Raw genomic sequence first — 13,051 nt, 5'->3', positions numbered from 1 at the left:
TAAAACATGAAAAATGAATAAGGAAAAGGGTGGGAAAGAATTACGACAGAGAACGTATAAACACACACACACAACTATATACATATATGTGTGTGTGCGCGTGTGTGTGTTTATACGTTCTCTATCGTAATTCTTTCCCACCCTTTTCCTTATTCAGTTTTCCAAGTCTAATATATACGTTATAGGCAAAGTCCTATGTGCTGTCACACTGCAGTCTGCCTAGTCCCTCCGCGAATTGACTGAGCGGTATCAGGCTAAGTTCGAAGTAACACTTTCATTACGCACTCTGCCTAGTCAAATCGCGAAATGCCTAAAAAGCTCACGCAAAGTCCGGGCTAAAAAGAAAATCTATTGGGCTTACTTTTCCCGCTGCACAGTATGCTAGCTCGAGAATTTATATTTCAAAATAGTCTATAGGTCGCAATTGTGAACAGATATGGAAGTTATCTTTTTAGAAATGATCAGCATTAAATTTGTAAGAAAATTTATTGATTATATGTGTCAGTTTTTGTTTCAATATAATTATTTATTTAACGCAAATTATCTTTTAAACAAAAAATAGAATAATAAACTCGATGTGTATCATATTTAACGTAGTATCTTTCTAAATTTGAAATACGCGACGAGTTTTCTGCAATTTTGAGGGCACTAAATTTGTCTTCGAATTTGATTTTCATCGCTTGATTTTTCGCTTCGTGAGCCATCGTTAAGAATTTTCAAAAACACTGTCGATTTATAAATATTATTCCGAAGTGATAAAAACAACTTATTCGGAAATGTGAACTGAAACTCAAACCATAAGATAAAAAATTTACTTTTGTGATACTTCCAACATTAGTACAAGAACTTCTATTCAAAAATCTTCCAAACTTCCGCGACCACGTCAGGAACTAGATTAACCTATTGTTGTTTTGAGGATAACTAAGTCGGTGCATCAATCCCTAAATAAAAGGGAGGCGGGAGAGAGGGAGTGTGGAAATAACATTTCTTTATTAGTTACTAAACTAATACGAAATCAAAAGAAACTTTTGTTTAGAAGTTTTATTGCTAAACCATTTTCAAAGTAGATATTCAATTTGCCTAATTTAATCAAAGACATATTTTTTATTTGCCATACTAAATCTTAGTAGCATGGTCTAAACAGTGATTTTCGATCTCAATAAATTAATATTTTGAATGTTAATAACGAATTTTAAAAACGAAACACCTATTACTATCTGTTTCTTACTGGATAGTTGGTTTTTACAATAAATATTGTAGTTTTTTTTACCTATAAAATTTTGCAGTTTATCTTTTATAGTAGAAAGTATTTTACTTTATATTGAATCATTTTTCATCAAATAAATCAACAATAAACCATTGTTGTAATTAATAATTAATTTATTACAAATAATAGATTGGTGCCTTGTATGGATTATATATCTATGAATTCGCATTAAATAATCGGCTTTTCCTGAAAAGGATTGATTTTTTCTCTTTCTTTTTAGAAAAAACCTGCGTTGGATAAATATATTGAAACAGAAATTGATAAATGTACTCAATAAGTTATATTAAAAATTTAATTCTGATCACTTCTAAAAAAAAACTTTCAAATCTGTTCACAATTGCGATCAACAGACTATTTTGAATTGGAAATTCTCGAGCCAGTCCACTTTGCAGCGGGAAAAGTAAACCCCAAAGGTTTTATTTTTACTACGGAATTTGCCTGAGCCTGTCCGGCACTTCGCGATTTGATTAGGTAGAGTCCGAAGTGAAAGTGCTACTCCGGACTTTGCCTGACACCACGTAGTCAATTCGCGGAGGGACTAGGCAGACCAATTTTTAAAAAACAAACTTGAGCTTGAAATAACCTTGAAGGTAAATTAAAAGATCACCACTGGATTCCTCGTTAAAATTTACTCCAAGTAAATTTTCAAGTAAATTTTACTCCAATTGACCTTTTTGCAAAAATATTTTACCTGGAAAATTATTTAGTATTTCGTTACTTTTTGGACACCCTGTGTCTGTGTGTAGGTACATCTATTTTTAATTGTAGGTATTATGTTTGATTTTTAACTATCATAAGAATCTACTAATCATACCTAGTAGTTTTCCTATAAAATATCTCTAACGAGGGGGTCTAAATTAAGCCTGAAACATGTTGGTTCCCTATTAGTATAAAAAGGCCGGAGAAAGGAACATGTGAAAAGGTTGATTTTGGTTGACTTTTCCCCTTATTCTCTGCCTTTTTTCATTGGCTAGTTTTGTCCCTAAGAATCCCAAAAGTGAGGTAGTTTAGAAGTCTCTTGTCTATTGTGAATATTTTTCATGCTCATTTTGAATGAAATTATTCATGATAAAATAGACTTCGAAGTCTGGTTTTTAATTATAAATATTTTTCATGCTCTTTTTGCATAAAATTAGTCATACAAAATAGATTTCTTTTCGATCTTGAAGTAAGAATAATTTTAAGCAAAAATGGTTTAGTTTCAATTTTTAGCCTGTAAAAATTGTATAACGTCCAGGGTGGCTGTAGGTCAGGGAAACCCTGGAAGTAATGGGAAAAATACAGGGAATTGTTGTTGGTTATGGAAAGTCAAGGGAAAGTCATGAATTTTGTAAAACTGTACGGTACAAAATCACTTACTTGAGATGTTATTAGAAATATACTTCGAAAGTTTAAAAACTTTTCAAATCAACCGAACTAAAGAATTTTTAATTTACGGCACTTGAAATTCAATAACGTCGGAATAAAACACTCAAAACAATTCCAAAAAATCATTAAAATCTACATATGTTTTGAAATTTGTAACTTTCTAAAGTAAGTAAAACCAATTCCTCGGGAAAGAAACCGTTTACTTAAAATTGAAGCCTACGTCTACGGAACCTTTATATAAGGTACTGGTTAACGTCTTCTTGGACCGTGTTTCTACTTCAAATTAATTAATGCAATTTAATAATATACTTTTAGGTGCGCGAGAAATCCTTACAGAATCTCGGAAAAGAACGCACCGACAAACAACACTAACTAGGAGAAGATCGAAAGGAAACTTATCAGATGAAGACGAAAAAGGCAAATCAAAAAATCCCTGGGGTGACTTGTCACAAACTTGGGGAGTCAACGATACGCTGGAAGAAGACTTTATACAAAAATTTCACGTAACAGATCAGGCAAACAATGTGAAAGAGAGATTAGGCTCAAAAAATCGTCCCAAAGATACACTGTCTGTATCAGAGGAATGTGATACTGAATCCGAAAGCGACAGCGAAGAAGAATGGTGCAGAAAAAGTAAAGTACTTCGAATGCGCATGCACGCAGACGACGAGGAAAAAAAAATGCAAAAACGTCGTAGCAAATCATGTACTCAGGTTGGTTAGAAGTAGTTTTTTTAACGAGTGCGAAAATAATTGTTAATTTCGATGGGTTATACGTAGAATAGTCTTTAGTTTTATTTCCCGTACAAAAACGCCTATCAGCTTTTGAAGATGGTGATTTAAACACGCTTTCTGGTAGTAAATGGCGGTGCTATCTCAATAGCTAGTAGAAGCTTTTGTATTGGTAACGAAACGATAGATTACCTTTCGTAGAATGCATCAATTTGTAACATATTGTTGGAAAATTCTGCAGCTTACCATCAGCACAACAAACGACTTGAGAATGAGACTTGGCAGGCTGAGGAAAAAGCCTGTTCGAGCTGCGATTCAGATTGTAGTAACAAATCCAGCAATAACACATGAATCTTCGAAAGCAGATGCATCAGAGGTAATTTTTCTTTTTAATTAATTAATATAACATTGTAATTTTTTCTAATTTTCGTCGAGTAAAAAAAAAATATTTCACATGTCTCGTGAATAAATTCTAGGAAGAAGAAGGAGAGATATTAGATTCTGAAAACGAGGACCAACAAATGGTTGAAAATAACGAAGAATCAGAAGAGGAGGAGGATGAGGAGGAGAATGAAGATGAGGGCGTAGAGGAGGAAGATGTGGAAGAAGAGGGCGAAGTCGATAGTGATCATGATAGTGAAGTATCTAAAAAAGAAGTTCGAGGACCAAAAGGAAGCGTGATAAAAGTAGTAACACCCAAGCCACGCATTGCGTCTACTGTTTGGGCCAGATTAAATCATAAATCAGTCAAAAGTGAAGTGAAGGCTGTGAACAATAGGTACGTAAATATTTCATTTAATACAAATAGAATAGGAAAACTTTTAGAAAATAAATTCTAAAATTGGTATTTTCATTCTCAGTTGATTTCTTAATGTTCCATTAAAAAAAAAATCATAGTCCAAATTTCACAACTATTTAGCAACATTCCTAAACAATTATTATTTTTTCAGAAATATTCTTTTCTCTGAGATTCGTGCAAAGTTAATACTTTCTGAGATTAATGACACAGTTTACAATTTGTTTAAACAGTGAATCTGTTTCTAAGTGAAATCTGTTCAAATATGTCTCTTATGAACTATTTTCTTCTTTCGAAAGTTAGAACCCAGTTGTTTAAATATTTATTTTTTAGTTAACTATACATAGTTTTTCGGAGATTAATGGGAATATTCAATGAAATGATGTTGTAAAACTATTTCAAAATTCCTGCAAAGAAGATGATTATGTATATAATAATTATTTAATCAATTGGGTTGTAACTTCTGAAAAAAGAAAATAATTAGTAATCAGCTTTATATTTAAAGATATTCAAAATAACCAAAATTTTCTTTATACTATCCCATGAAAAGCCAACAGTAAGTCATTTTTTATTTTTAAACAATTTATAAAATGTGTAATTATACCCAGAAAATAATAAATTTTCATGAGTTATAGAGAAAATAACATCTTTTAAACAAGTAATAATTTTTTACGGTCGTGGACAAAAACATGTGTAATTTGGACTATGACTTTTTTTTAATGGAACCTTGCCAACAAACTGAAGTACAGTGAAGTCACACCTATTTCACTTCCGCATACGGTTATTTCTATTTGCACAGTTCAGGCAACTCCGAGCACGGTCCCTGTACGCTCTCATCAGCTTCAGTGGCCAGCAAATTAAAAAAGAGGCCCGAAGAGCGTCAAGCCCTCGTTGGTTTGAATTGAGTATTTTAGCATGACGTCATGGCAATCAATACAAATCTTGGATAAAATATTCTAAACGTATAAGTCAGAAATGTACAATAAGTAATATGTCTCAAGAGTAGAATCTATTTTCTCAAGCATACTGCATGATTTTGTCGACCTTTCAGTTTAACGAAATAAAAAAATATATATCTTAAATTTTAGGCTAGTGGCACTCTAACCTCGAATTTCGGACAGTTGTTTGTATTTCTTGAAACTGAAAGCTCTTCGAACGATAAAAGGACGAAGAAACAGAATTGCGCAAATCCATTATAAACCTGAAAAGATTGCTATTCAGACCTGTATAATTTATCTTTATGTTTAGAATATTTTCTCCAAAAAGTACCATTGTACTATCCAATATGCCGCGAAATATATGAGTCGATTTTTTATTCTACTATATTGATTTTTAGTTGACCAATTGTACTATTTCGAGGAAATGTTTTATTTTTTATAATACGCGATGATTTCATATTACTGTGTGCAAAAATGTGACGTAAATGGAAATAATATTTTCTTCTTGTTTATACGTTTGTTTTCATTTAATTTTTAGTATGGGAAAAGTCATGTTGTGATATTTTAGCTATTCTTAACAACAAATAAAGGAAAGAAGTTTTCATTCGAATAAAAGTACAATTTACAATGTACAAGTTTTAAATCTTTCTGAGCAAATAGTTCATCCTACAAAAAAAGGGCAAGAAACAAAAAGTTTTATTTTTAATAGGATATGCTAATCAAATTATTATTTTTTGTTATTATATAATGAAATTGTCCAAAAAAATTGTTTAAATAAAAACTGACCAGGACTTTGAAAAAAAAATAATAACCAAGATATTCGCAATCAGGGGAATCTTTTTCATCTATTAAACCTTTTTCTTATATACGATGATTATTAAATTTTATTCATTGAGAAGCCATGAAAAGCCTTATGAAATATATTTTTGTTGTTCTTTCTTTTTTCTAGTGTCAAGGTTTTAAACTTTTCATCTCATCTTTTATATCCTATTGTATACGGAATGTTCAAAAGTTTTGGCACCTGCCGGCGCTAAATAATTTTTTTCCAATCGGAAACTGAATGAGAGTTTTTTTTTACATGAGCTACCATTTTGATTCAGAAGATATTTTTCGACAACTACTATAATATGTATATTGAAAAAATAATCAAAAATTACCAAAATCTCAATTTTTATGTAAATTTGATGTTGGCAACCTCCAAATAATTTTTTATCACACCGCCATCATAAGTGCGATTTTATGTACTGCGAAAGATACCTAAATAGAACTTTTTAGTATAGGAATTAAAATTTTTACTTAGGGTGTTTAGGGTACTTTGGGTAATTCAGTATCGACTTCTTACCCAACGCACATTACCGGAGTCCGCATCTAAATATTCTCGGATTCTTAGGTTAGAACTCTATGCAAACCTATTTGCACTCATGATTGACTGGTGTAATAAAAAATAGTATGTGACAGGAAATGCACTTTTTTCGTTCAAAAATGATCAGAGCCTTCAATTTTGGTCCGATTTTGAATTAAAAAAATTAAAGTTCATTAAATTCTGAAGAACTTGACGCTCCAAATTTTTTTCTCTATTTGTTTATCAATAATTTTTTCACTCAAAGTATGGAAAAACTGAAATTTTGTACATAACAATATTTTTACGCTTTAATAACTGATTAGGTAAACTTTATATTGTCTTAAATAAATGTTTAGGGACTCATAGAATACAAATAATTTGTTCATTATTCCATTTATTTGTTATAAACCAATTTTATGATAAAATTAGCAAAGTCTTATTATCAGTAAACAAAATTTTCTGTGTGCTAAAAGTGCTTCTTATTTATGTAGGAATGACATTTGAATAACCATTGTTATAAACAATTCTTGTGGCAAAGAATTAAAATTAAAGATTTAAAAAATTATAATTTCCTTCAATCGCCAGAGCGACTTCAGGTATTCCTTAAAATAATAAATATTTATTAATATTCGGTCAAATATAACAATTCAAACTTTTATTAACAAATTCAAAATGCTGGCCCTCGCATAAGAAAAAAAATTTGAACTGCAAATGTTTCAAGCTGTTGAACGAATGACTGCTAGTCACTAAAATATTTGAGAAGTTAACAATAACCATTGTTATAAATAATTCTCATGACAAAATATTCAAATTTAAGGTTTTATCAAAATTTTCTTTTCTTTAATCGCTAGAATGGCTACGGATATTCCGAAAAAAATGTATCTTTGGTAATTAGTAATATTTAAATATTCATAAACAATTTAGGTCAATAAATTCCTAATGTTTGCAGTTTCACTTTGAAAAAGACGGGTTTTCAATTTCAATGGATTGAGAATGAATCATAACACTGCATGCAAGATTCACTCAACAGAAAATCTTTTGACGATAATCCACCGACTTGGTAGGCAAACCCCCAATTTTTCAAAGATTGTAGGGCCGAAAAATTCGAGGAATTGCGGGCTTATCGGGTAACCCCTCTAGTAGCACGATATTAGGTGCGCGCATGCGTAAATCATGGACGGATATCATGAGCAAAATAACACACGTAGTGGGAGAACCTCAATTAGTGCGCGTGCCGTATGTGTGATGTCGTTTTAGGGGGAGTGTACACTTATCGGAAGGAAAGTTAGCGGACTTGTACTGTATCAACGTCATTCATCTCTTGAGGTATGGCTTGACAAATGTAGCAAGTCATAGTGATAAGTTCCAGAAAGAGCCTGGCAAACTTTTTGGTCCAGCATCGTCAACTTCATGTCAGGTTCGATCACAAAAGTACCGGAATCGTTCTTTATTATCGTGGGCTTCATTTTATCAATTTCTTTTTGAAATGATGCTATTACTGAATTGATTTTTTATACACCGAAAAAAACATGCAACTATATTAGTTGAGTAATACCTTGGACTTCGCATAAATTAGAACTCTGTAGGTCAGAAAGTCGAACTGCATATCTTCATTTAATTTGTAATTTTATCGGTTTGAGTATAGAACCGACGCTATAGTAATACCGAACTACATCGATTAAGTAAGTATTGACATGGAGTAGTTCTTTATGTAGAACTCACAACATTCATCAGTTGAACATCAGCTGTTCTAAAGAATTGAAACATACACTGTTCAACTTTTGTATCGGGTACGTGAAAAAATTTGAATCACATCGCTTCGGTAAGATAGAACTTTTACGATTCAAAATACTAGACTTGCTTCGTTTAAACAACGATCAGCTGCGATTCTAATCATGCCAAAACGAAGCAGTTCCACGTAATATGAAATGCTCACATTGAAGTATAAAATGGCGCTAATTCAGGCCAAGCGAAACCCGACCCTTTCAATGTTTTCAATGAAAACATTGAAAGGGTCGGGTTTCGCGTATGAAAACTTTTCATACGCGAAATCCCGGCCTCTAAACAGCAGGGCGTCGATATCGATATACTCGCTATGCTTCGCTCCGTTAAACTCTGCTGGTTCGAATGACGACGAACAACGAGAATCGAACAAATCTGTAACGTAGGTGCTTCGCGTGATCAGTGCGCTGAGCTGAGGCGCCGGGCAATATGTGTTGGGAAAAATTAAACAATAATTATTTAAATATCAAATCTTGCAGGCTCTCAAATTTAAACTGTGCAAGTAAATAATTAAAGTAACAAACATCGTTCATGCAATAAAGTGCGAGAGTTAAGGATGATGAACGGTCAAAGTTACGATAATGCTGTACTGAGATAGTTGCAGATATAGAACACTATCGGATCAATCAAGGAACGCCAGCTGATCAGATGAAATAAGATTTAGATTGTTCGCAATGCAAAATGCAAGCCGATTGTTAATCTAACTTCGTATGTCCTGCAACTACGCAACTTATCGCGTGCCAGTATCAGTACGTGATCAGTTGCAAACATAGATTACAATAATTGTATACTTCCAGCATAAACAGAATAGATTGGTTTTACTTTTCGATTGTTATAATGTTATAAAATTCGTTTTGCGGTAAAATATAAAAATACGTGCGTCTAAATTTTTGAAAGTAAAATTGATTAATTTTTAAAAATAACAGTATGGAGCTTGCACATTTGATCCGCAGGAGGCATTTTTATAGATATATGTTACTAAATGGCAATTCTCCATTTAATTGTATCTATTCATCGTAAAAACATGTTATAAACGTTCCTTAAACCAAAATTATTATCACAAAAAAATCAATTTAATTAATTTTTACTAAAAGTTGTTTTTTTGAAAGAAATCCACTTTTTGTCAACATCATTTTTTTTGTAACATTATTGGTTACCAATGGTGAGGCGACGACCTGGGTGCGCCAGATCTTGCACCGGGTCATTTAAAACGACAAATACAAGAACTCTTAGACATTTCAATTTGGGCGATGACCGGCGCACCCGGGTCATCGCCTCAGTATAAGAAGCTGTTTTTGATGTTGGAAAAGTTTGAATTTTGAAAAAGTTCTTGTAGAATACGTGTTGAACTACCTGGTGCACGATATTGCGCACCCAGGTCGTCGACTTGCCATTTGTAATTGATTCGGTTAGTGACAAAATGTAAATTTCAAAGAGTTTGCGTAGATGACGTATAAAATGAACTGTTGCCCGATCCAGCGAACCCAGGTCGTCGCCTCAATATTGGTATTTTGTTTATCAACAAAATTTAAATTTCGAAAAAGTTCTCGTGGATGACGTTTTAAAGGACCTGGTGCACGATCATGCTCACCCGTGTCTTCGCCTCACCATTTTTATTTATTTTGGGTGTTGGCAAAATTTAAATTTCAAAAAAATTCTCGTAGATGACGTTTTAAAGGATCTGGTGCACGATCCGGCCTACTCGGGCCCTCGACTCACCGTTTGCAATTGTTTTGGTTATTGACCAAATTTAAATTGGAAAAAAGTTCTCGTAGATGACCTTTAAAATGATCTGTTACACGATCCGGCGCACCCGGGTCGTCGCCTTAGCATTGGTAGCTATTTTTATGTTGGAAAAGTTTGAATTTTGAAAAAGTTCGTGTAGAATACGTGTTAAACTGCCTGGTGAACGATCCTGCGCACCTAGGTCGTCGGCTTACCATTGGTAATTGCTTCGGTTAGTGGCAAAGTGTAAATTTCGAAGATTTCTCGTAGATGACGTTTAAAATGACCCGGTGCAAGATTCGGCGCACCCGGGTCATCGCCTCACCATTGGTAGTAATTTTTGGTGTTGAAAAAATTTGAATTTTGAAAAAGTTCTTGTAGAATACGTGTTAAACTACCTGGTGTACGATCCTCCGCACTCGGGTCGTCGTCTCACCGTTTGTACTTGTTTTGCTAATGGACAAAATTAAAATTTCAAAACAGTTTTCGTAAATGACCTGAAGTGCGGTCCGGCGCATCCGGGTCGTCGACTCACCATTTTTAATTGTTTTGGTTATGGCTAAAATTTAAATTTCAAAAAAGTTCTCGTAGATGACGTTTTAAATGACCCGGTGCAAGATCCGGCGCACCCGGGGCGTCGACTCGCCATTTTTAATTGTTTTGGTTATTGAAAACATTCAAATTTCAAAAAAGTTATCGTAGGTGATGTTTGAACGGACCTGATGCACGATGAGGCGCGTCCGGGTTGTCTAATCACCATTGATAGTTACTTTGAATGGTGGAGAAATATTAATTTTGAAAAAGTTCTTGTAGAATACGTATTAAATTACGTGGTGCACGGTAAATTAAATGGATACAATTAAATGGAGATTTGCCATTTAGTAACATTTAGCTATAAAAATGACTCCAGCGGATCAAATGTGCAAGCTCAAAATTGTTATTTTTAAAAATTCATGAATTTTACTTTGAAAAATTTAGACGCACGTATTTTTATATTTCACCACAAAACGAATTTTATTACATTATAACAATTAAAAAGTAAAACCAATCAATTTTGTTTATGCTGGAAGTATACAATTATTGTAATCTAGGTTTGCAACTGATCACGTACTGATACTGGTACGCGATAAGTTGCGTAGTTGCAGGACATACGAAGTTAGATTAACAATCGGCTTGCATTTTGCATTGCGAAAAATCTAAATCTTACTTCATTTGATCAGCTGGCGTTCCTTGATTGATCCGATAGTGTTCTATATCTGCAACTATCTCAATACGGCATTATCGTAACTTTGACCGTTCATCATCCTTAACTCTCGCACTTTATTGCATGAACGATGTTTGTTACTTTAATTATTTACTTGTACAGTTTAAATTTGAGAGCCTGCAAGATTTGATATTTAAATAATTATTGTTTAATTTTTCCCAACACATATTGTCCGGCGCCTCAACTCAGCGCACTCCTCACGCGAAGCTCCTACGTTACAGATTTGTTCAATTCTCGCTGTTCGTCGTCATTCGAACCAGCAGAGTTTAACGGAACGAAGCATAGCTAGTATATCTATATCGACGCACTGCAGTTTAGACGCCGAGATTTCGCGTATGAAAACATTGAACGGGTCGGGTTTCGCTTTTCCTGAATTAGCGCCGTTTGACATTTCAATGTGAGTATTTCATATTACGTGGAACTGCTGCGTTTTCGCATGATTAGAATCGCAGCTGATCGTTGTTTAAACGAAGCGCGTCTAGTATTTTAAATTGTAAAAGTTCTATTTTACCGAAGCGCTGTTATTCAAATTTTGTTACGTACCCGATACAAAAGTTGAACAGTGTATGTTTCAATGCATTAGAACAGCTGATATTCAACTTATGAATGTTGCGAGTTCTACATAAAGAACTGCTCCATGTAAATACTTACTTATTCGATGTAGTTCGGTATTGCTACCTGTATAGCGTCGGTTCTATACACAAACCGATAAAACTACAAATTAAATGAAGATATACAGTTCGACTTTTTTACCTACAGAGTTCTAATTTATGCGAAGCGTATTAGTCCAAGGTATTATTGAACTAATATAGTTGCATATTTTTTCGGCGTCGGGTTTATTGTGCGAATTCATATAGTATTGGCCTGCAATATGATATTGTCGATGGATTAGGATATGCCCACACTACAGAATTTATCGAATTCTCTAAGTGAAGTCGCAGTAGTATCATTAAGATGCTTAAGATATTATTATCCACCATATCTGGATTATATTTCTTTTGCTTGTACGTTCTTTGGCTTGAAGAACCATCACAACCGGATTTCACCATTGACTTCAAGTTATGAGGTTTCCTTGTATCCGTCAATGGAAGAGAAATATCATGATCTGTGAAAATCCGAGATATCGTATGATCGAATACAAATTTTAATCCGATTGTAAATCCTTTTTCCGTTACTTCAATCGAATGTGGATAACATTCTTCTTTAGCTTTTGCCAAATCATCTTATGCTGAGTAAATGTCAGCATTTTTCTTTTTTGCCTGCATATCGAGCATGTGATACCAGTGGCGGACTGGCATGGGGGCGCAGCCGAGGTTTCCCGGTTGTGCCCCCCTTGGTTGGCGCCCCCTAAGCCATTTCAAGGCGCCCCAAAAAGATTATATTGTTTAAACAAATAAATATGTTAGATTTCCATGGAAGTAGTGAAAAGAATATCCAATGATATCCACGATTTACACGTCTACTCCTATAAGTAATACTAGTAAAGTAAAAAGTGCCCTCAAATTTCTTTTCAACCATATTATTCCTAAAAAATTCCATAATGCATGTTTTGGATTCTAATAAAGAAAATATTTTAAAAATAAATTACTTCTATTGAAACAGTAAAAGCGATAGGAATATTCTTGTCATCAACTACATTACGAAACTTTAAATTAAATTGTTTCCGACACAATCAAAAATATATTTATTAATTAAAAATGTATAGGACACCTAAATGCAATTTTTATGGGCGCCCGTTAATATACGAGGGTAGTTCAATAAGTCCTTAGAATGACCAACATATGGCGCGCGAATCGCTCCAAATCATCTGTTTTCAGTCAGCACCACTCCCGACTAGA

At 33.6% G+C, this 13,051-nt stretch overlaps 1 protein-coding gene across 1 annotated transcript in view; it reads left to right on the top strand.

Moving 5' to 3' along the window:
* The window catches only part of LOC117181260 (glutamic acid-rich protein-like), a 71,518-nt gene that overhangs the window by 5,161 nt on the left and 53,306 nt on the right, over positions 1–13,051 (top strand). Inside the window, exons 2-4 of the mRNA XM_033373823.1 lie at positions 2,951–3,348; positions 3,608–3,742; positions 3,843–4,144. Of these exons, the coding sequence (XP_033229714.1) occupies positions 2,951–3,348; positions 3,608–3,742; positions 3,843–4,144 (835 nt within the window). The remainder of the gene's footprint in view (positions 1–2,950; positions 3,349–3,607; positions 3,743–3,842; positions 4,145–13,051) is intronic.

Source organism: Belonocnema kinseyi, chromosome 10, assembly GCF_010883055.1.
Source record: "Belonocnema kinseyi isolate 2016_QV_RU_SX_M_011 chromosome 10, B_treatae_v1, whole genome shotgun sequence".
NCBI classification, from domain to species: domain Eukaryota; kingdom Metazoa; phylum Arthropoda; class Insecta; order Hymenoptera; family Cynipidae; genus Belonocnema; species Belonocnema kinseyi.
Note: the sequence above shows the minus strand (reverse complement) of the source record. Positions and strands in the feature narration are given on the sequence as shown.